This window comes from Staurois parvus, unplaced genomic scaffold (genome assembly GCF_062004578.1).
Source record: "Staurois parvus isolate SC_StPar_1 unplaced genomic scaffold, SC_StPar_1.0 ptg000292l, whole genome shotgun sequence".
NCBI lineage: Eukaryota > Metazoa > Chordata > Amphibia > Anura > Ranidae > Staurois > Staurois parvus.
In genome coordinates this window covers 4,326,321-4,350,358 of record NW_028318088.1, presented here as the reverse complement: position 1 = coordinate 4,350,358, position 24,038 = coordinate 4,326,321, and the positions used below count along the sequence as shown (strand labels likewise).

At 41.0% G+C, this 24,038-nt stretch overlaps 1 protein-coding gene across 2 annotated transcripts in view; it reads left to right on the top strand.

Annotated features, from left to right (window-relative positions):
- The window catches only part of TMEM38B (transmembrane protein 38B), an 85,653-nt gene extending 62,866 nt beyond the window's left edge, over positions 1-22,787 (top strand). The window contains exons 4-7 of one of the 2 annotated variants that reach the window (XM_089682610.1): positions 2,166-2,253; positions 4,928-5,045; positions 15,624-15,848; positions 16,159-22,787. In XM_089682610.1, coding sequence (XP_089538736.1) covers positions 2,166-2,253; positions 4,928-5,045; positions 15,624-15,848; positions 16,159-16,320 — 593 coding nt within the window. In that variant the 3' untranslated portion in view covers positions 16,321-22,787. Of the gene's footprint in view, positions 1-2,165; positions 2,254-4,927; positions 5,046-15,623; positions 15,916-16,158 lie in introns of those variants that run through there. The other variant, XM_089682611.1, reaches the window with a different exon arrangement.
- Positions 22,788-24,038: the final 1,251 nt, after the last annotated feature.

Below are 24,038 nucleotides of genomic sequence, written 5' to 3'. Positions count from 1 at the left end.
ATCCAGGAAAGATACTGGTTGCAGTACAAAGTGCCGGTGCTGTTATTCGGGGAACAACTGCACGAGGAGTAGACAACTGAGTTAAGCAGGCTGGTCTGGGCAGAGATGTAGCTGGACAAGAACTACAGAGCCCTCTGCTGGTATGTAGCCCAAGTGTTCCCTTGGACAGCGGACGACAGCCTGATGGAAGGCTTTGGCTATGGTGGTTTGGGCCGGTTGTATAGGAGGCTGTCAGAGGACACTGACTTCGGGAGAGATCTGGAGTGGTGTTGGGAGGAAATCATGGATTTCAGAGACCATGTGCTGAACATCTCGGAAGTTCTCTGCACAGGAAGATTTGGAGGTTCTAGCTGTTCAGGAATGGGAGCTGGAGATCACCTACAGACAGTTCCCAGACTCTGCTCAGCTGCTGGGCAGGGCTCCCTTTGCCTGGGACTATTGGGAAGTAGCAGCTGACAGCTCTGATTTCCCGGCTGAAGTGTCGGAAGTGGGGCAAAGTAACAGTGTGCTTTGCCCATCTCCAACTGCAGCTATGAGAGCTTAGCTTCTTGGGCGGATGCAGCAAGTGTTGATTCACCTTGAAAAACCTGTGTCTGCACAGGATGAGCTTGGCATAGGAATGTGTCCGGGGATCTGGGAGATGAAGCAATCAGCTCCTCTCCCCAGCGGCAGTACAATGACCCGGGAGCAGAGGAAGCCATCTCCCCTTCCCAGCAAGAGTCCATGCACCTGGAAGACTGTGCCAGGGAGATGTAGTCTCCGCAGCTGGATGGGTCTTCGGAAGACTGGGCACCTAGTTCAGCTCCCCAGCAGCAGGCCAGGGAGAGGAGGAAGCAATCCTCCCTCCCCAGTGACAAGTCAGGGTGCAGGGAGAGGAGGAAGCTGTCCTCCCTCCCCAGTTGCAGAGCCTCTGTCCTGGGGAGAAGATGGCCGTCCTTTCATCCCAGCGACAGATCAAAGATTTGGAAGTGGAGGAAGTCGTCCACCTAATCCCACAGTCAGCCAGGGCAGAGGATGTGGGGTCCCCGACTGAAGCCTTTGAAATTCAGTTTTTTTCGGTGGACTGAGGTTCTCTAGTCTTTGCCTTCTTGGTCATGGTAAATAATTGTTAGGGCTGCCAGGAAACTTTGGTACAGTTTAAAATAAAAAAAAAAAAAAAAGTCTTGGGAGCTGCCTCGAAGTGTTGCATACTCTTTCATCTTGAGGCCACGCCTGCTGTTGTCTTTTCTTTGTTTTGCTGAAATAGAGAAACCAAACCAATCATTGCTACATATATAAATAGAAGTGTTAATAGAAACATTTTTTTTAAATCTTTCTAATGATTACATTATTAGAGAACCAAAATTTTAGCAGATTTGTTTATTGATTATGTTACAATTTGCTTTTTTCCCAATATCTTTCTAAGAGCAATATACGGAAATATATCTTCCTAGGTTCATATGAGTGTTTAGAGTTTACTGCTATGGTTCTCATTTGTCATTGTCAAGTATTAGAGACTGCATGCTCTTTTTCTGATTCTCCCTCTTCTCTAAAGGAAGGCTTTGGATTTTCCAACAAACTAGGAACATTCCTGTGCAATAATTATTTCTAACTACCAACTAGCTCATTATCACTGGATTTTATTCTTTTTACTCCACATCCTACCCAAGTTAGTTGGTGAGTTTTGGTATTGGACAACATACTACACAGAGTGTTTTAAAGCCTGGAATGGAGACATTGAAAGATGCTCTGAGTTAGTACACCTTCCAATGGATAGAAGATTTTGACAAACTGTCACCCTTTTCTGCTAACAATTCGATTCTAGGTGTACAGAGTAAAAGAATTGTAAGCACTTAGCCTAAAATTTCCAAACTACAGTATACAGGGGCAGGAACAATGAGTACCCCGATAGATTGCACTGGTTAGCAGGATTAGCAGCCTACAATCTTTCATAATATATGGGAATGTGTTAGACACCCCACAACATAATTTGTGCGCTGGGCTACAGCCTTCATTGGTTTATTCTAGGAGGTCATAAATGGCCTAATCATTGAAAGTGATGCTCTAAATTAGGTACAACGATTGCTGTTTGTTTCTGGTCATCCTTAGTTTATACTTTTATGATGCACAAAGCAATAATTTAATTTTGGCGGTTTGTTTTCAATGGTACACATGTTTGTCTCCAGCTGCAGGAGGTGGTCTGATTTCTAACTTTGAGCAACTAGTCCGAGGTGTCTGGAAACCTGAGAACAATGAACTACTGAAAATGTCATTGTAAGTAAATCTTTTGTTATTTTCCATATTAATGGTAATGTTTAAACTGTCTTTTAAATAGAAACTGAGGTGAACCAGTTGTGCTTGGGTTTGCTGTATTCCAAGAAAAACTTGCAGTAAGCAGTGCTAAAACATTTGCTACAAGCTAAGTCCAGCATTTTAGGGTAAATATTAAAAGTTAGAGGTTAAGGTTATGTTTAGTTTTCTTGTGCTTAAGTGAGTGAGTTGGGTTACATTTTATAATAATAAAAGTGAGCGCTGACCAAAAAGCAGCTATGCACTCAAGGTAACCAATGTACGCTTATAAACAGAATAATCAGAGGTCCCATTCCTCTGATGAAGTGCGTGCGCACGTAACGCGTAAGGAGGAGCCCTGACGTCGTGACGCTACGCCGCCGGAGCCACGTGGAGGCCTGGCGGCCATCTTTGAATCTCCAAGGGTTAGTTCATTTTCTATACCTGGATGACATTTTTATGCTATGTTTGCAAACCGCTACTTTGCCATTAATAAAAGCATTTATTCAACATTACTACACTATGGGCGTCCTTCCCTGACTCCTTGAGAGAAGTAGTTATTTGCAGAGCCCATTCTCACGATCCAGGCACCATACCAAGAGGAGGAAGACCCTCTGTAAACAGGCAGCTCCTTCCATTCATCCCTCATTAGGAGACCTCTGGTTCCCTGGATCTGACTCATTTCATCTTTTGGGCAAGTTCTGAATGCAACCCTGAGGGAGGATTACCCATTCTGACCAGACCCTTTTTCCTGATGAGGATTCCTCTGGATATGACATACGACGCTTATATTCATTTACCTTCTGGGGAGTGCTCATTTCTGCTATTTTCCATGGAGCACCACCATTGATTGTTACCAGTCACCTGGCATGATAAATACTTCACAGACTATTTATTAGAATCTTCGATATTTTATGTGAATTCATTCTAGCTTTGATTTCTTTGATTTCTTAAGCGCTGCACTATTTTAATTATTTGGGTTACATTTTATGGTTAAAGCCGAATTATAGACTAATTTGAAATATTGCTGGCAAGTAGAATTGTATTGCAGAAGTGAATGCCTTTTCTGCAATAAAAGCTCATTTTCTGTCTGACAGGGTCCCCTTCTCTTGAATGTACACTCAGTTGTGCATACATGGGCTGGCCTTCCCTGGTCTGGATCCATTACATTTGATTTCAGACAGGTTATTTGCCCTATGACAGTAGAGGTTACTATGTTGTACCTAAAACCTCAATATTAATGTACTGGGGAGGACTTGCAATACTACGAGCCATATACAGAAGATGTGTTTATTGCATATGTACAGGTACATGTTCATACAGTGTATGACTTTATTTGAAAAACAGTGGAACTTTAATTATAATGTATAGTTTATCAATGCTACCTAGATTATTACTTAACAGTTTAATGATTGATAATTATGGGTATCTGTATGCATATTGGAAATGATAATGGCTCTGTCTGGTGTCACTTGAAATGTCGCTGTATTACTGACCATATTCTTTTGTCAATTGTTATGTACTTCTTGTGCAGTTGTGTGTATCAAACAAAAATTTAAAAAAAATGTACATATATGGCTCAGTGCATGGTAAGTCTGTAATGGGGAAAGGTCAGCTGCAGGAAGCCCATAGGCTTTTGTTGGTGACTAGTCGTTTGCCCTCTGTCTGCCATTTTTGGGCACCGCTTTCCCGCACAGAATGCTGCTCTAAGTGCCCTGTCATACCGGTGCAATTTCAGGTGCGATTTGGGAATTTAAATCGCACTTGAAATCGCATCTAATGAATGTGACTGCCGGTGTCTTAACATTTGCAATTTGCTGCAGCATGATTTCTAAAGTAGTTCTTTCATTACTTTTTCTGCAGTTTTGTTGCGATTTCACATACATAAAATATAATGGAAATCGCACTGCAAATTGCAAGAAATCATTGAAAATCTTCACATGTAGCAATAAAGTCTTCAGAAATCGCACCTTAAATCACGCAGACAAATCACATGATTTTAAATCGCAGTGGTGTGACTGGTGACTAAGGGCTTGTTCACACTTGACTCAAAACGCTCACTCTTAACAATCGCACGTATATAACGTTAATGCATGTTAATAGGTGCATTTGACTTACTTTAACGCGCATTAAAAGTGCTCACCCAAATGCGATATGTGCATTTTTGGTGCAGTTGACACATGTTGTAGGTGCGTTAAAACCGCACCACAAACCTTTTTTTAAAAAATGAATGCCACTTAACCATATGTGTTACCATAGACTTCAGTGGAAGGAGTTGAAAGGCTTCAACTCCTTCAAACTTGACATGAGGCTTCAATTTTGAAGTAAAGCAATGCAACACTCATGCTTCATGTTTTGATGTGAACAGTGCTGTGTGCTGTCCATATTATCATTTGCATAGGAGTTTGAGGAGCATTAAAAACACCCCTCAAACACCTGGTTTCAATGCCAGTGTGAACTAGGCCTTAGACGTACAGTACTGCAATTTAAGATCCAATTTCAACAGCCAAGTTTTCAAAAATGTTTTTAGTATTCTCGACTCTGGCCATTTCTGTTTATATCTAGTCAGCATGTATTGAGTAGTGATAACAATGAAAAATACATATGTATAGCATCCTTTTAGTGTTTTGTAATCTTTGGTCCTCTGCTTTATTTTCAGCCCTGTTAAAATCAGTTTACTTGGAGCAGTTTTATTTACACTGCAACACATTCACCTTCTACCTATAGCAAGATATCACCTTATATTTATCTACACCATGTTTCTAATTACTACAAAGGTAGGTATGATAAAAGTCTATTGTCTAAAGTCTAAAAGGTTTTTACTGGAACACTGAAAATTTTTTCTTGAGTTTCAAGTTGAACTACAGTTCTCAGCATAAATGAGTACACCCCAAAAGATTTGTCAGAAAACCTTTACTTTCCTTTAAAAAATCAACATTTTCTATGGGACACTATACTACAAAATACTCCCACAAATGTGGGCCATTGATTGCAAACAAGATTTGATAATTTGCACACAAAAAAAATAATTTTTCCTAACAAATTCATTCAAGACCATGTTGCAAAAATAAATACAAATACACCCCAATGAAAGTCTTAGGAGCAACAAAATCCTAATCAACAAGAATTCAACTACAGATGAGTGTAATTATTCATTAAACAGCAGCAGCAGACAGTTGATTATAAAAGGGCTTTATGTAACAAAGAAAACTCCTTCTTATGGCACCAAATAGAAGAAAAAAGTCACAAGGCCTAAGAGAGAAAATATTTTCTTTACAGGTGAAGATTAGCAAAGCTTTACTTATCAGTCAGCAAAAGTGATACAAAAATTTAACAAAGATGGAACTGCAACCATCTCACTGAGACATCCAGGCCATCCACAGAATTTAACACCTCAACAGGAGCGTCTTCTGATGAGAAGGGTTAAAGAAAATCGCCATGCATGTTTACTGCAGTTAGCTAAAGAAGTAGAAGGCCAAACTGGGGTGATTGTTTGTTTGCCATGACACAATACGGCATACACTGCAGAGGAATGGCATGCATCAGTGTTGTCCACAAAGGAAGACTCTCCTACAGCCCATGCACAAAAAAGCCCGCCTGAAATTTGCTAGGGCCCATGCTGAAAAAGAAGATTACTGGGATTATGTACTCTGGTGTGATGAGACAAAGATAAATGTTTTTAGAGCTGATGGCTTCAAAACTGTATGGCATTGCAAAGATGAGGAGTACAAAGAAAAATGCATGGTCACTACAGTGAAACATGGTGGTGGCAGTGTCCTTCTGTGGGGCTGCATGAGTACTGGTGTTGTCTGGGAACTGCATTTCATTGTCGGTATCATGAGTTCACAGATGTTCTGCTCTATATTGAAAGAGAAGATGCTACCATCACTCTGTGTCCTTGGTCATCATGCACTTTTCCAACATGACAATGATCCAAAACGCACATCTAAGCTCACTGTTGCATTTCTGAAGAACAGGTTGAAAGTGATTCAGTGGCCAAGTATGTCTCCTGATTTAAACCCAATCAAACACCTATTGGGAAATCTGAAGAGAGAGGTTGTGCATCACTCTCCATCCAGGCTCTAAAGAGGTAATTCTTACCGAATGGAAAAAGGTAGATGTTGCAGTATGTCACCAACTTGTTCATTCCATGCTTAGAAGACTTGGAGCTGTCCTTACAAATCATGGAGGTCATACAAAATACTAGATGTAGTAGTTTTTGTTGTGGGGTGTATTCATTTTTGCATCAACTAATGTGAGTAAATTGGATGATTTTGTAATCTAAGTTATGTTATTAACCTTACTTTCATGTATTGAACTAAACAAATGTTCTATAAAACTCAGTATCGTCCAAATTTTGGAAACTGTTCTTGTGTTCATTGAGATAGTGATTAAAAGCGTACTTATCATAAATTCCTTTCCCTTCTCTGCTTCAGTTAAAATCACCAGTACAAATAGCAATATCTGGAGAAAGAAAAAGGAATATGTTTACCTTTCTGACCACCTGTGTCTGGAAACACTGCCATGATAATGTTTCCTAGCTATAAATATAAATAATGTCGCGCTCCTAATCCAGCAAATAAATGAAATAATAAAATGGTGTACCCGTACAATTGAAAAATATAATCAAATAAAGAAAACCATTTTTGTTTAAAATAAATAAATAACACCCCTTGTGAAAACAATATTAAACTAGAAAAGCTACAATTTCTGGGGAAATTGTGTGAAGTGTTCTTGCCTCCACCAGTAGTCTACAACTGGAGTGGGCGGAGTAACTGGGTGGAGTGGCTTGTCACTCTGCTGCCTGCTCATACACCTGGGTTCCTATGGCAACTCACTCTACAGCAAGGGCAGAGAAGAGCGGTTAAAAACAAACTGCTCCAACTTGCTCACTTCACTGGCGGTTGCCATCTTCAAATGGTTGTATTTTAAAAATTATAAATCCTACACCGAAGAGCTTTATATTGTGAGAATCACAAGACCCAGACCTACATTTTGATGCATAGTATGTCTCTGAAATATTAAAAATGAAGGCACAGTCGCAGTTTAGAAATTGTCCTTCAAATTTGAGGTGGCTAGAGTGGAGTTTCAATGAATGTCTTGAGAATGAGGGAGTGATGGCAGTTTAGAAATCATGTCCTGATTTTTCAGCTCACACTCTAGCTTTTGTCAGCTCCCACTCTAGTTTTGAACATTCCGCCATTTATTCCTATGGGACCAATTTCACCACAAAAACGCAGATATTTCGTGAACCGTTTGGCGAAACATTCCACAAAGTAATAGCACACCAATCGGGAACAATCCGCACGTTTCGGTATATTACTGTCTATGTAGTGTAAAAACTGTGGAAGGAGTAAGGGTGGTAAACTGTAGAGTGAGTTGCCATAGGAACCCAGGTGTGTGAGTAGGCAGCAGAGTGACAAGCCACTCCACCCAGTTACTCCGCCCACTCCAGTTGTAGACTACTGGTGGAGACAAGAACACTTCACACAATTTCCCCAGAAATTGTAGCTTTTCTAGTTTAATATTGTGTTCACAGGGGTTTTTATTTATTTATTTTAAACAAAAATGTTTTCTTTATTTGATTATATTTTTCAATTGTACTGGTACACTATTTTATTATTTCATTTATTTGCTGGATTAGGAGTGCGACATTATTTATATTTATTTTATTGACACATAAATAGAGGATGTGTTGGATGTCAGCGAACCTATACGTATTATAATTGGTGGCTCACAAGTACTACTCATATTTAATGTTTCCTAGCTGCAACAAATAACACATCCAGGTGTGTGAATTCCTTCTACCCTTACCATATGCAGCAGTTCCTTCCACAAGCTTTTATGCCCTCCAGCAAGAGGAGCCACTGCATGTGACAAGGAAAACTGGTAATCTTTTCATCTGGTAGTCAAATACTTGAGGTGTTTTCTGGAAACCAGTATCTTGAATGGCTGTGTGAACATAGACAGGCCTAGTAGCCAATCATTAGGCTGTGAAGTGATGAAACCACTCCCTACAGGTCGTTGACACAGCCAAACTGCATTGGATCCAGCATCAATTCAAAGCTGACATATCAGTTTTGGGTACAAAAGTAAGATCAACAACACCTAGGTACAAACAGGTATAAAAATGTAAAACTAGGTGCAGGAGATGAGATACAATGCTTACAATCTGCACATAATCCTAGCACATGAAAGCATTTGCATCCAATCCTGAGGTTTACACAGCCCTGTCACCCAGCATATAAAAACTGTGCAGGTGCAAGCTACAAAGTGCGCACACACACACTTAGTGGCTCGAAATATGCCAAAAAGATATCAGACACATATATGGAAATATGTGCAATAGAATACACTTTAAAAGGTTCTTGAAAAAGTCCATAACTTATGGCTCTACCAAAAGCCTAAGGGATTAAAGTGGTTCTAAAGCCTAAAAATTTTTTACCTTAATGCATTCCTTCCATTAAGGTAAAAAATGTTTAGGCATCAGCATCCCCCCTTTTACTTTCTTGAGCCCTCATTTGATCCAGCGCCATGCATGCCTGTAGCTCTGATCTCCCCTCACTTCCAGGTCTCACTGGCTTGCTGGGGCACTGGGAGCCATTGGCTGCCAGCGCTGTCAGTCAGCCAGTGACATGCGAGCAGGGAGTGGGGCCGAGTCCTGTCTGTGTCAATGGACACAGCAGCGGGAAAGGAGAAGGAGCATGCACAAGTGCCCCCATGGGAAGTGGTTTCCTGTGGGGTCACTGAACAGAGAGGAGAGGCCAAGAGCGCCTGGGGGGGGGGGACCCGAGAAGAGAAGGTTCGCGGCCACTCTGTGCAATTCATTTCACAGAGCAGGTAAGTATAGACATGTTTATGTTTTTGAAAAATAATTTTGCCTTTGCAATTGCTTTGACATGGTCGGCATCAACAACTTCTGCTCTGGAAAAGAATTGGGATATCCTCTTTAATGGCACCATGTGAAAGCACAAAGAAAGAAAGATTAAAAAAAAGTGCCACTGACTAAGTGTAGTAAATGTATTAAAAGTGAAAATAAAAAGCAGGTGTGCACTCACAAAGGTGTACTATGAACAGTACATTTAGTCCAGGCCAGGAGATGGTAGCCTCTCCACAGCCAGGCCGAGTATATCCTGCAAGTACCCTTTTTTTGTCCTGGTTCATGAACCAGCTGGACAGTGTACAGACTCTCAGGGCGGAAGCCGGGCACCAAGAGGGTGTGCTGATGTCACGGGGTGTGGCAATGCATTTTGGGGTGCTACCACTTGGTCAAGCCCTTTGTCAAGAGACTGCTTGCAGCATATACACAGCCTAGCTGTGGAGAGCTGCCATCTGTTGGCCTGGATTATATGTACTGTTTGGAGTACATCTTTGTGAGTGCACATTTGCTTTTTCATTTCACTTTTAATAAATTATCTACACTTATTCAGTGGTGTTTTTGTCTTTCTTTCTATATTTCTATGCTTTCACACTGTCACACAACATAAGCAGCATGGGGGACCTGAGAGCGTAAAGGAAAGCCCCATGTTTATAAAAATGTGTGCAACAAATCTCATTACTACAAAAGTGATTTTGTGATCTAATATTGCTTGTGGACACTGAAAATAACTTGCCTACCATTTTGTTACTCCCTATATTGCTGGATATTGCCTCTTCTGTTCCTGGATATGAATAACTTAACTGTTAAGAGGAAGGCTGGCCATACATTATACAATTTTCTTGAGAAATTGGTTTTAGATTTACCAAAAACCATATAATAGGAGGTTAAAACTAACAACACTTTCAATTGTATCCAATTAGGCAGGCCCTTGCACTACATAGTTGAAGGTAAATCTAAAGGAAATTGGGCAGAAATTGGACAGAAAAGTGTAAGAAAAGTGTATAGTGTATGGCCAGCCTAAAGTGGTAGTGTTATCAATGATACAGTTCCCATACTATAAACAGAGAGCTTTGTTCAGGATAAAATCATGAACAGAATATTTTTGGGATACCCACACTTGGTATTTAAGTTTCATTAAAGTGATTTACATAACAAACAGGCTTATATTTACCTGCTCTGTACAATGGAACTGCACAGAGTGGCCCTGAACTTTCTCTTCTCTGGTCCCCTGTGCTCCTGGCTCCTCCCATCCTCCTATTCTTAGTGTGCCACCATAGGAAGCTGCTTCCTATCGTGGCACAACTGCATGTTTGATCCATAGCCCTATCTACCCCCGCCCCACCCCCCACTCCCTCATCACAGAATTTGACTGACAGCAGCAGGAACCAATGGCTCTTACAAAGCCTGTGAGAGTGGGGGGAAAAGGGGAGAGCAGATACACTGTACTGGATTGAGGGAGGACTCTGGTAAGTATAAGAGGGAGGGAGTGGGCGAGTCTTTTACCTAAAAAATGTTTTACCTTAAGGTAAGGAGTGCATTCAGGTAAAAAGTATTTAGGATTTATAGCCACTTTTAGGTTAATTTGATATAAAAAAAAACGCCCCTACCTACATGTAAAAAACAGGTTAAATCCAGTGCCCTGCAGGCTATTGCCGCTGTGTGCTCATCATCATTTATCTCCACACACACTCTCACTTGTAACAAAGAAACCAGACAGAGAACAGGGTCATTGCCGGAGGTAGCAGAACTTCGTTCTGCCATGTTCTGGCTGAAAAAAAGCCCTAATGTGATAGAGAGACCACATTGGCCCCCTGGAGCATGAGCGGGGTTGCCATTGCGACCTCTGTGACCCCTCAAGCTCTGCTAGTGGAATAGAAGACAGGTATTTTAAAAATCAGAATCAACAAAGTGGCTGGGGATTAGGATTTAGTCTAAGTTCACACTAATGCCACTCTGCAGGCCATGTTTCCTCAGGCACGATAGCCCATTCATTTAAATCGTGTGGTGCTTGTGAACCATGTGATTTTCCCAGCGGTTCCTGCACCTGCAAATGTGTTGCATTTTTAAAAAAAAAGTGGTGTGGGGGGGTGCCATTAAGAATGAATGGCAGCCTTGTGCCTCTGTAAAGAGTAGTTTGTTTTGGCTGTGGGAACAGCTGTGATTCCTTCTCCTGCAATATTGTGAACCTAGCCTTTGGGGTGAACAACATCTGCAAGCTGTTGTGCATCATATAGCTTTGGGGCTAGGTGCAGAATCTGTGGAATCCTCTGCTTTCCTGAACTAAGATTGAGCTGGGCTTCTTGTGGTGGGAGTGGGGAGGACTCACCTGAACCTATGTGTTCTCCAGGATGTTGGAGATGCTGTGCAGGGCCATTCAGAGAGGAAGGCTGGTGCTGGGATGTGCCTGGGATCAAACCGTTGTCATCTTGGGTGCTGTGTAGACCAGCCAGCAAAAAGAAGTTCTGGAAGCAACTTCTTCTGTTCCCTGTGACTTTGGTCATGCCGGTCATCTTTGTGGTGCCAGGCTCTGATAAGTGGACTAAGGCACATCCATAGCCACTACTTTGCCACTGATCCAGGGTAGGGAAAGAAGACCTTAGATCAGGGGTGTCAAACTGGAGGCCCTCCAGCTGTTGTGAAACTGCAAGTCCCATCATGCCTCTGACTTTGGGCGTCATGCTTGCAACTGTCAATCTTGCAATGCCTCATGGGACTTGTAGTTTGGCAACAGCTGGAGGGCCGCCAGTTTGACACCTGTGTCTTAGATCTGTGTGTCCATTAGCTCCGCCAGCCGGATTCCCCCCAGAGTTCGGATTTTAGCGCCCCTGCCCCATCCTGCTGCCGGCCCTGTTTCTCACTGCAGCAACTGGAGCAGGAGATGCTGGCTTTCAACTGTTACAGTGAGAGCCGTAAAAAATTGGTTTGCAGACTGCACTGATCACCATGCCCTGTTCAATAGGGCAGAATGGTCAGTCCACCCCTGCTTCCTACTCTTCCTATTTGATGGTGTCACCCCTCTGGCAGGTGTCACCTGGGTGCGATCTGCACCCCCATAGTGACACCACTGGCTTTATCTTGTAGATTTGTTTTTAGCTTCGGGGATCTGAAGCTGTTGGTTCTTTGCGCATGATTTTTGGCAACAAACCAAATGGAAGTTAAAGTGGAACTAAACCCTCTTCAGCCAAGGAAACTGCCATCTTGGCCTCTGTTTGATCTTTGAATGTCATGATGCTGCACATCTGATCTGTTATGAAAATTATTTGATGGTTTGACAGTTTGCTTGAGAGCACAAGTCAATGTGACCCTTACATTCATGGAACATTGCAAGAATGTAGCTGTTTTTAGAAAAAGTCAAAATGATGGATTTACTTCTGTTTTAAAGGAGAAGTCTGGGGTAGATAAAAGAAAAACACCTTCATACTAAACTTTATGCTGTAGCATCATGTGATGCTGCAGCTTTACCACATCAGCTCTAAGACTGAGATTTAAGCAATCACATGACCACTGGTCACTCAGTTCTTGGTCTGCTTGGAGTGGAGAGCAGTGACTATCAGTCACTGCTCTCTAATCTGCCCCTCCAGTTCTCACTGGTGTGCCGAGCAGAAGAGGAGACGTGCACAGCTGACTTTGGCTCTCAGCCTTGTGCTGAGATCCAGAGCCAGCTGTCAATCAGGTAGCTGGGTGGATCATGGGAATATGGTTGGGATCCTTCCAGATCCTGGAGCTGCTCTTTGACATCAACTAATGGGCAAAACACTTTGGCCATACTTCTTTTAAAGTTTGCAAAATATTGATCTTGATCTGTAAGTTGTCCTTAGTTTTTAGAATGTAACTGTGTGGATAAATATATATAAGACAGCCTATATCTTTTTACAGGAATATACTTATCCAGTGCCACTTGCTGCCTTCTGAATTTTTTTCAAAGAAGCTGTTTGCATATCTATATAAAGTTCTATCCATTTACAGTTAGAACCTCTTATTTTGTTTTCGTGTCTGTTTGTAACACTATTGGGTAATTTCTCACATTACTTTCCCTGTGACACCTGAAAAAGAATAGTGGACAGGATAATACAAATAGCAGTAGAAGTCCTGGCATTTCCATTTTCTGCTAAAATGTGTTTGCTGTTACTTTTGTCTCCAGATTACTCTGTCTTGCCCTTCTGTGACTAGGACTGAAAGTGAAGGGAAATCTCTACACAAATATATACAAAACCAGAAAAATGTGGGTTGGAGTCAGAAATTAAATTCATTCAGTTAATATTAACCTCCCCCACACACATGTTTATTTCAGCATCTGTAATTAGACCATAAACCTTACACTTACAAGAAGATGATACATCCGCCTTAATAATGGATTGTATATGTAATTTAATTTTGACATAAATAATTTGAAAAACTTTTTGAAAACTCTGAAAACTGTGAAGCAGCTGTTTACTTAGCACTTGTGCTATTGTGTATGCACCTTTTGATTTTACAAGGACTGTCATATACAGTTGTGCCCAAAAGTTTGCATACCCTTGGAGAAATGGTAATATATACAGTACTATTTAAAAAAAAAAGCATGAGTAAGCAGACAAAACACATGTCTTTTATATCTTACGATCTACATTTGAATAAGAATCCCACCCATAACAGGCACAATCATAAAACAAAACATGGCAACAAGTAAACAAATGAAATGACCCCTGTTCAAAAATCTGCATACCCTTAGTTCTTAATATTGTATATTGTCCACTTTGGCATCAATGACAGAGTGCAGTCTTTTGTAATAGATATCTATGAGGCCCTGAATTCTTGAAGGTGGTATAACTGCCAATTCATCTTGGTAAAATGCCTCCAGGTCATGCAAAGTCTTTGGTTGTCTTGCATGAACCGCATGTTTGTGAGATCTCCCCAGAGTGGCTCAATGCCATTAAAATCAGGAGACTGTGATGTTCACTCCAGAACTTTCACCTTTTTTTCTGCTGTAACCACCGGAGGGTCAACCTAACCTTGTACTTAGGGTCATTGTCATGCTGGAAAGTCCAAGAGAGTCCCATGCACAACTTTCATGCACAAGAATGCAAATTGTCTGCCAGTATTTTCTGATAACGTGCTGCATTCATCTTGCCATCAATTATACCAAGATCCCTTGTGCCTTTTTTAGTGCTCCCCCCCCCCCCAAAAAAAAACAAAATTAGTGAGCCACCACCATGCTTCACAGTGGGGATTGTATTCTTGTTGCTTTATGCCTTGTTGAACCTATTTCCAAACATAGCACTTATGGTTGTGATCAATTGGCTCTATTTTAGTCTTGTCACTCCAGATTAGTGTGCCAGAAGCTGTGAGGTGTGTCAAAGTGTTGTTGGGCATATTGTAAACGGCTTTTTGTGTGGCATTGGTGTAGAAAAGGCTTATTTTCGACAATTTGACCATGCAGCTTATTTTTGCTCAAGTATCGTCATATTGTGCTCATTGAAACAACCACACTTTTTCCAGAGCATCCTGTATTTCTCCTGAGGTTACCTGTGGGTTTTTCTTTATATCCCGATCAAGTCCTCTGACAGTTGTGGCCTTCTTGGTCTACCTGACCTTGGCTTGGCATCAAGAGAGCCCCAAATTTTCTACTTCTTAATAAGTGTTTGAACAGTACTGACTGGCATATTCAAGGCTTTGGATATCTTTTTATATCCTTTTCCATCTGTTTAAAGTTCCTTGATGCTGTTACGCAGTTCTTTTTACAGTCTTTTCTGCTCAGTATCTAGCCTGCTCAGTGCATCCACATGAGACTTAAACTCATTGACTGTTTATGTAGAAACACAAACTGCAATTTAAAAAGCCACATATGTGGGAAATTAACCTTTTAATTGCTATTTTAACCTGTGTTTTGTCACCTTGTGTGTCTGTACTAAGGCCAAACATTCCAGGGTATGTACATTTTTGATCAGAGCCATTTGGGTGATTTCTGTTATTATGATTTTTGGCATGATCAGTCATATATTTAGTATCACATTGTCAATATCAAATTTCATGATTTCTGCCAGGGTATGCAAACTTTTGAGTACAACTGTAGAATTGTCTTTTGGGGAAATAGATGCACAGAATGACTCTAGTGTAAGATTAATCGATTTAAATGATACTTTGGGTAAGCTATAGCCATCTGAAAATAATGTAGCATAGGACTGCAATAAAATTCTCTTTGCTTTGTAATATTTTATAACTTGAAATGGGAACAGCTTTTAGACCAAGTCAAAAACCTGTATTAAAAACCAAACTTATATTATCTAGAGAACACATTTAGAAAAGGTGTAAGTTCATTGTAAATGTGTACCTTTTTTGTCTAGCCTGTATTTGCTAATTACCCTGTTTTGCAACTCCTGACCACTACTGTGTCTTGTAAGTATCAGGTCTCTGTTTTGAATCTGTAATTCAATACCTGTTTATAAATAGGGCATTCTATGTCAGACATGTGCTTACACCTTGGTTCTATGTTTAGGTTACCATGATGCTAACACGGACTTCCACTTCTCCATTTCAACCCATTGAAAACATTATGAGTCACTGGTTGTTCGAGCTGCAGAAAATCCCAACAAAAGCTGAAAAAATACCTTCAGCCAATGACCAAGTGGAACCAGAAGTAAAAGAAAAACCCGACAAGGAAGAAGTTAGTGAGAAAACATCAGAGACCAGTGGACCCACAAGAAGAAGACCTGTTAAAAAAGTGAATGAAACTGACTAATAAACTTGGAAGTACAGAATTGCTTGCTGCCAATTGTTAAAGCACAAAATGAGACTTCCTTGTGATGATTGAAATGTGAAATGCAATTGGCTTGCTCAGGTTGTATTTATACTATAGGATGTCAGATTCTTTCTGGAGCCAGTCAGTCCAATGTTTAGCGTGATGACAATATAGAAGTTTTTAAAATTTGTACTGCAGCTCTTTGCAAGCATTGGCTTTCTGTCTCCTGGGATTTGCCCTCTGCTGCTAACTTATACAAGATCATACACTCACGGCCTTTTTATTTCTTTAGGTACACCTTGCTAGTGCCAAGAAAATATTCAGAACACACCAGAACCACCAGCGTGAACCGTTGATACAAGGCAGGATGAATCCATGCTTCCATTTTGTTTACGCCAAATTAAGACCCTGCCATCTGAATATTGCAGGAACCAGTCTGCCCATTCTACTCTGACCTCTGACATCAACAAGGCATTTTCGTCCACACAACTGCCGCTCACTAAATATTTTTTTTTTTTTTTTCGGACCATTCTCTGTAAATCCCAGAGATGGTTGTGCGTGAAAACCACAGTAGATCAGCAGTTTGTGAAGTAGTCAGACGAGCCCATCTGGCACCAACAACCATGCCACATTCAAAGTCAATTAAATCCCCTTTCTTCCCCATTCTGATGCTCGGTTTGAACTTTATCAAGTTGTCTTCGGCACATCTACATGCCTAAATGCATTGAGTTGCTGCTATTTGATTGGCTGATTAGCAATTTGTGTTACCAAGCAATTGAACAGGTGTACCTAATAAAGTGGCCGGTGAGTGTACATCTTTGTTTATGTTAACAGTTTCCTTTGGTCTTGTATTAAATGTGAAACAGTCTACCTTATTACACAATTTCTATTATTATTGCCTACATTTTTTCAAAAAGGATAAATATGCCATGCTGACCACATAACTCATATAATCACCCACTTTTTCACAGCAAATTTAATCAAATCTGTTAGTTATGAAAGTATATGAATGTGACACAGAATACAGAATCAGTTGGTTTTACTGCCACCTACAGCAGGATTTGGAAAGTGACTAGCCTGGCATAATCCCTCCCTCTCCTGGCATGCCTCCCTTCTGCTAGCATCCTTAGAGGATGGACATCTTTACTGAGAAAAGCTTAACTGATTTGCTAGCCATTTCATCTTTTTTTAAGATGATTTTTTACTTCATTGAAGACTTCATTTGCATGCTGCTTGAGATGGTCTCTGGTTCCATGCATCTTTAGCAATAGCTTTGGAGATCTCCACACCTAGATTCTGCTGGACAGAAAATTGTGAGCTCTGTTTGGAATGTGACTTTCGGGTACTCGGCTCTGCTTGTGGCACTTTCCAGTCCTTCATGTACTTTGTTAGTTGGCAACAGAGTGCTTTCCAGGTTTAGAGCCATGGCATATCTGGTGTGATCCAATCTCTGTAGACTCATTTATGAGTTGGCCATATGGGCTAGTTATCGGGATCATTGTTACCTCTGTTTCCATTTTTTTCGCCGAAAAAAGAGTTAACAGGCTAAGCAGTTAAGTCCTGCATTACTAACTGAAGTGTTGAGCATACTCTGTGCTCTGTACCCACCATTGCGCCTATTCACAAAAGGCAATGTGGTTCCACCTCAGCTAGTCTTTGCTGCTGCCTACAGTGACCAAGTAATTTTAACCTCTACTGCTTTCAATGAGTACTCAGGCGTAACATGTCAGATTCCCAGAAGGGAGCAGTCCCTCTGTATTGGTTCTCTCCAGATCTGTTCAGATATGACCTGCAGTGATCCTCCCCATGGACCTGACACCAGTAGCCTGGACTATTGTCTGCTGCTTGAGTTAACACACTCCTCTGAGTCTTCCTTGGCTATGTCTGGTTTGGGTCTCTTCTCAGCCATATTTAGGAAGGAATTTTCTGCAGTTATGCTTGAATTTATGGGCGAAATGGCAACTTTTATTGAGGGCTCTGAATGCAGAGGCTGTGAGTGTCCTTTCAACACTTTCCCACCCAGAATCAGTGCCTGTTATGCCCAAACCTGTAAGCGCCTCTGAGACTACTCCTGCAGAAACTCTGTCTGATGAAGTCTCACAAATCCTGGCTGGATAAATTTAACTCCTTGAGGAGTTGCAGTTCAGCAAATTGGATCCCAAGCACAAGGGAAGCAGGCGTGTGCTGCATTGGGCCTCTCCAACTTACAATCCAGTAACCATTCCAGGGGACCTGCAAATCCCCTCTTCAGGGACCTGATATTTGACAGCCTGGGTCATTGTCCTTTGCTTAAGTCCATTCTGTTCTTGTCTCTTTTAGCTCAGTTAGGTGTGGTACCCTCCTTTGCCTTGCCCAGGGAGGAGATTTCTGAAGCTGTGCTAGATTTTATGGGCCAAATTGCAATATTATGACTGGTTTGGAATGCAGAGGCTTTAAGCTGTGTATGCTACCCCCAGCATTTCATATTTTGGATAAATGTCTGTGCTAACATGTACGTGTGTTAAAAATATCCTGTTCTCTTTGCATTGTTTTCTTTGTGAGAAATACCTATTAATCCTGCTAGTACCCCTGCTTTCTCATTTCAAACTGGTCACACTAGGTTTGGTAGCAAATCAATTCCAGCATGGTCAGTTTTTTTTTGTCTTCCAGTAGGCCCCTTGCTCAACCATTCGCTTGAAAGATCACTGTGCTACTGTTTCTTTGCCTCCTGCTAACACACCTTCCTGCAGTCTCCACCCCCTCTCTATGCCCTTTTGACTTTAAGTTATTTTCTAAGTTGAATGGGTTATTTTACAAGGTAAGGGTTCACATATACTTTAATAAAGCACTAACAATCCCTCTCAAGGTTGCACCAATATTTAAAGACCTCATTCACAGACATTTGGAACTCTCTTCAGTTCCTTGTTTTCTCTAGCAGCCCTGCATTGTAACCTGCCATGGCCATGATGCAAGTCTTTCAAAACCTTAGGGTAAGGACTAAACTACTGTTAAGGGATCTAGCTTATATTCATACTGATTCTTCATTTGTAGGAAGCTTAGAACTCAAGCTGATGTGGGTGCTCATTACTACTAGTTTGCAGCCCTTCCATTTAGTCTGCCTTCTTTATCCCAAGTATGCACCAAGGTTTTGGCCCCCCATTTTGCCTTCATAAACTACCAGGGCTTTTCCATTGTGGGATACCTGGTTGACCTTCTAATGAGGGAGCAGTTGACACAGCTTTTGATCAACAATATAGTGTGGGAAGTCCAGACCTTAAAAAGGTTTGGTTGGATCCTGGACCTGCAGAAATCTGCATTTGAAGCGACTCCTTATATGGATACTACTCAAGCCAGAGTTTTTATTTTCCCAAGAAAAACTTTTGACTCTCTACTCCCAGACTCAGACTCTACAGTCCAAGAACTGCCTGACTATACTATTATTCTACATGAGAAGTCTGGGCTTGATAGTAGCCCTTTTTGGAGGCAGTTCCATTTGCTCCGTGTCACTTCTGATCTCTTCTAATCTCAACATTCTGTCGTTGTGGGACAAAATGGTTCAGTCAAACCGACTCGCCTGTCACTGAAAACCAGGTTATCCCTAGCCTAGTTGCTCAGGAATTAAAATTCTTCTGCCCAACCATGAAAGATTCTAACATTGGAAGCCAGCCTGAAAGACTGAGGAGAAGTCCTAGAAACCTTGTTGGTACAGGAAATATGGACACAGAGGAAGCTTGTCTTCTGAACAATATTCTAGTATTCCAGGTAATATGCTTGTCCTACAACTCTGGACCTCCCAAATAGAGGGTCATTTGATCTGGATTCAATCAAATAATCCCATGGCAGAGGCATCCATCAACCATCAGGGAGGAATCCGAAGTCATGCTGCAGCAAGAGAGGTAGAAAAGATTTTATCCTGGGCAGAATTTCGCATTTTAGCTTTGTTAGCCTTTCACATGCCAAGTGTGGACAGTTGGCAGGTTCATTAACAAATTGAACAAGTTTGTCTTCATGTGAAGAGATCCCCTGGTGGAAGCAGCAGATGCAGTGATGGTTTGTAGGATCATCACAGCTATGCCATTTTTTCCTCAGAATTTCCTCCATTGCCTGCTCAACATGATCAAGATGGAGGGCAATCTGGTAATGCTGTTTGCTACGAACTGGCTCAGGCAAATATGGTACATTTGACTTGATCAAGCTAATAGCAGACATCCTGTGGGCTCTACCAGACCAACCAGATCTTCTATCCCAAGAACTGGGTTATCAGCTTGCTTCGCAGTCACTGGTTAACATCATGGCTGTTGTACATGGAAGACAGACTTTGCTTGCTGCAAGGAACAAAGTTTTCACACAGGGAAGTACTCTGTGGGTAGAATCCTGACCTCATGCAATCATGCCTGGACCAACATTTGTCCCTGAGTACTATCAAGGGGTAAATCTGTTTCTGTTCCAAAAACTGCTGGCCTTCCATTTTGTGAGTTAAGCCTTTTGTACAGATTGTTGTTCATATTGTCTCTCTTCTGCAACCAGCTTTGACTGCATGGGAAGTGATTTGTCACCATCATCTCTGTGAGGTGCGTGTCTGAGCTGGCAGCTTGTCTTATAAAGAGCCCTTCCTGGTCTTACAAGATGTTGCGACCCAGAGCCTCCTTCCTTCCTAAGGTAGTTTCAACCTTTCACCTCAATCAGGGCATTGTTCTCCCAACTGTCTGTCCAGCTCTAGTACATCAGAACAAAATTCCTTTTTGATTTCGGAATGCAAGAATGTACCGTATTTTTCGCTCCATAAGACACACCTGACCATAAGACGCGCCTAGGTTTTAGAGGAGAAGAACAAGAAAAAAAATATTCTGAACCAATGGACTGCAGACACAGTACAGGAGATGACCAGAGACTGCGGACACAGTACAGAGGATGACCAGAGACTGCGGACACAGTACAGGGGATGACCAGAGACTGCGGACACAGTACAGGGGATGACCAGAGACTGCGGACACCGTACAGGGGATGACCAGAGACTGCGGACCTTTGGGGAGGGAGAGGGAATGGGTACCTGAATTTGACAGCTACCCGCTCCCACGGAGTTGTCCTTCCTTCTTCCCGCGGCGGCTTCTGTGACAGCTGGATGCCCACTGCGCATCCACGAGAAGCGCTGCGCTTTGTGAATGGCCCGGAGCCTTCTGGGACCTGTCATGTGTCCCAGAAGATGCCGGACCATTCACAAAGCTCTGCGCTTCTCGCGCATGCGCAGAGGACACCCGGCTGTCACAGAAGCCGCCGCAGGAAGGCTGGAGCAAGGAACAGGTAAGGTCCTGCAGGAGAGAAGAGCTGAGCGGCCGGCCCGATATTCTGACATGGTGGCGGCAAAAATACCGGACCGGCTGCTTTACATTCGCTCCATAAGACGCACTGACATTTTCCCCCCTTTTTTGGGGGGAAAAAAGTGCATCTTATGGAGCGGAAAATATGGTAGTTTATTCTGTGTGGGTTGACCATGCAGTCACTGCTTCCGTTAGAAAGACTAACTCTTTTTATCATGCCTGATAGTCCCTGAAAAGAGACTTTTGGACTCTTTGGCATCAGGTCTTCTGTTCACATATTTTCTAAGTTTTACAATTTGGATGTTCACGTTTCATCTGATGCCAGCTTAAAGGAGAAGTTCACCTTAAAAAATAAATAAATAACTTCACTTTTTTTTTTGCAGGTAAACGGGTGGAACATGTAACATATTCCCTAAAGTGAAGGTGAACTTTTCCTTTAAAGTGTAAGGTTCTTCTGGCAGCTCTTTGTTATTTGGGCCTGTTAGTGATGTTTTACGGTTGCACGCTGCTCAGATGGTCTGCTCTTGAACATCCCAAATGTCTCTTAATCTTGCATTCCTTAACAAATGTGAATTATAATAGGACTTCTGTAAAATCATTTCTTGGAGTTCATTTAGGGACACAGTTCCAACACCTACTTGTTTTGTGATCTACTCCTAGTATGACTTCTCTACAAAATAAGACATGCTGGAAGTGGAAAGAGTTATTATACCAGGCTGGTCAATTTTTTGTTTCCAGTGTCCAAACCTTCCTGTAGGCAGCACTATAATTAATTGTCTCTGAAGCCTGTGTTCCTTAAGGAACTTCAAGAAACAGATTTTACGGTACATACAAAATTTCGGTATTTTTCAAATAATTTTCTTGGTGTGGAAGATAATGAAATGTGCAGTCATAGGTGTGGAATTGTACCTCTTGACCTAAGTAGTTCTAAATAAGGGGTAATTAGAATCAGTTGTTTGATTATACCCAAGCATATTCAGTATAATTTTTACCTATTTAAACTTAATCATATTCTTGAAAGCACATACCTCACTCAAAAGGAAGGAGAAATTATGGTACTTTAAAACTAAATCCCATTCATACAGTGCTAGAACTGACAAAAAAAGTGATAATTTAATTTAAAAATATGCAAAAAGATAGAAAATGAAAAAAGGAAAATACTTTCTTCATCATTGCATATATATATGCAAAAGTTAATGCGCTTGTCGTTTTTCTTAGCATTCTTTATTGTGGTGTGGGGTTTCTACATCTACCTGGGCAAGTATCTATTTGCAGAAAAGTAAGCAATACAAATCAGATTATTTAAATTAAGCAAATAGCTTACAGATAGCATTTTATCAGTGACTTTATAATGTTTATTAGTTTGAAACTTCATAAAATTAAATATTCTGTAAAACATTTTAGTTAGGCATTTACATTTTTGATGTTTACATTGTAATTCAGTGCTTTAAAAGTGAATTCAAATTTAGTTTTCTACTGGTTAATGAGGTTAGTGTTGTCATACTGTTGTAAGCAAATTGCTGATTGTACTGTTTGATATTCAAATTGTGACTTTTTCTAAATTTCTCACTGAGCTCATCAAATGAACGACACTTTAATAAATAACTATAGTTTTGGAACACTACCTTTTTGTATAAATGTAGTGAAAGTGATTTTATGTGTTGTTTTTGTGTGAAATAAGTTAGTACATGCATAATATAAATAACTTTGAAAGTCATTTTTGCTACTGTTCAAAAAGAAAAAGAAATTAGGGTAACGGCAGACAGCCAGGTGCACATAATATAGAACAAAATAATTTAAAAAGGATAAAAGAAGAGGAAAGGAGCAAAGAGAACTAATGCTGCAATGTCAAGTAGCAATTCAAATAATGCAATGTATTGCTGCCATGACAAAGAAAAATGACCATGAAAAGCCCTCATCTGTGCTATCTTGATGGGCTTAAAGAAACAAATCAGTAATATTTTACTTTCAATAAGTTTTTATTGAAGTTTTAGCATGATACAACAAATAACCATCATCAATTTCAAAAATGATTAATACAGGATAACAGAAGATAAGAAGCCCAAAATGAATGCATAGGGGTTCATACATTCTGCATGTGTCTACCTATAACTGCTAAATTCAGATAAAATCAAAGAACAATGTTAATCATCCCCTATATATCACTTTTCAATCTCCCTGAAAGGGAACCCCTGGGACCAGACACCTCAGGTGCCTGCTTCAAATACTCCATTGAGACTGGTAACAGACAACCAGAGAGAAGGGAGAAGAAGAAAGAAATAGGAAAAGAAAAAGAGACAGACTTGTCCGGAGCATGATGACCAAGTGACATACATCCCTCGTCCCCACAAATCAATTATAAAGTAACTTTCATAAAATCCACCCAGGGTTCCCACATACTTTCAAATCTAGCCGTGGTGTCATGAAGTATACTAACAGCATTCTCCTGCACCATAATCCAGGTGATCTTCTTCACCTGGGCCACAGAAACAAAGAGCTGCTTCCATGCCCTAACAATGGTCATCTTTGCCCCTAGTAAAATAAAGAAAATCAAGCGTTGTAGATGTCAAGGTATATCCTTCACTCCTGCATTGAGCAGAGCCATTGAAGGAGTCTGAGGAATGGATAGCCCCATCACGCTACGTAAAATAGCGAATGCACCATTACAAAAGCCTCTCAACCATGGACATTCCCACCATGCATAAAACATGCATCCATTCATGCCACATCCTGTGAAACAGAGAGGAGAAGCTGATGGATACATTGTAGCCAACTGTATAGGAACCAAGTACCAACTGGTAAGTAGTTCACTTCTATCAAAGATGCATTCATCATACCAGAGTATGATCTTAAAAAATGCTTGTGCCAGACCTCA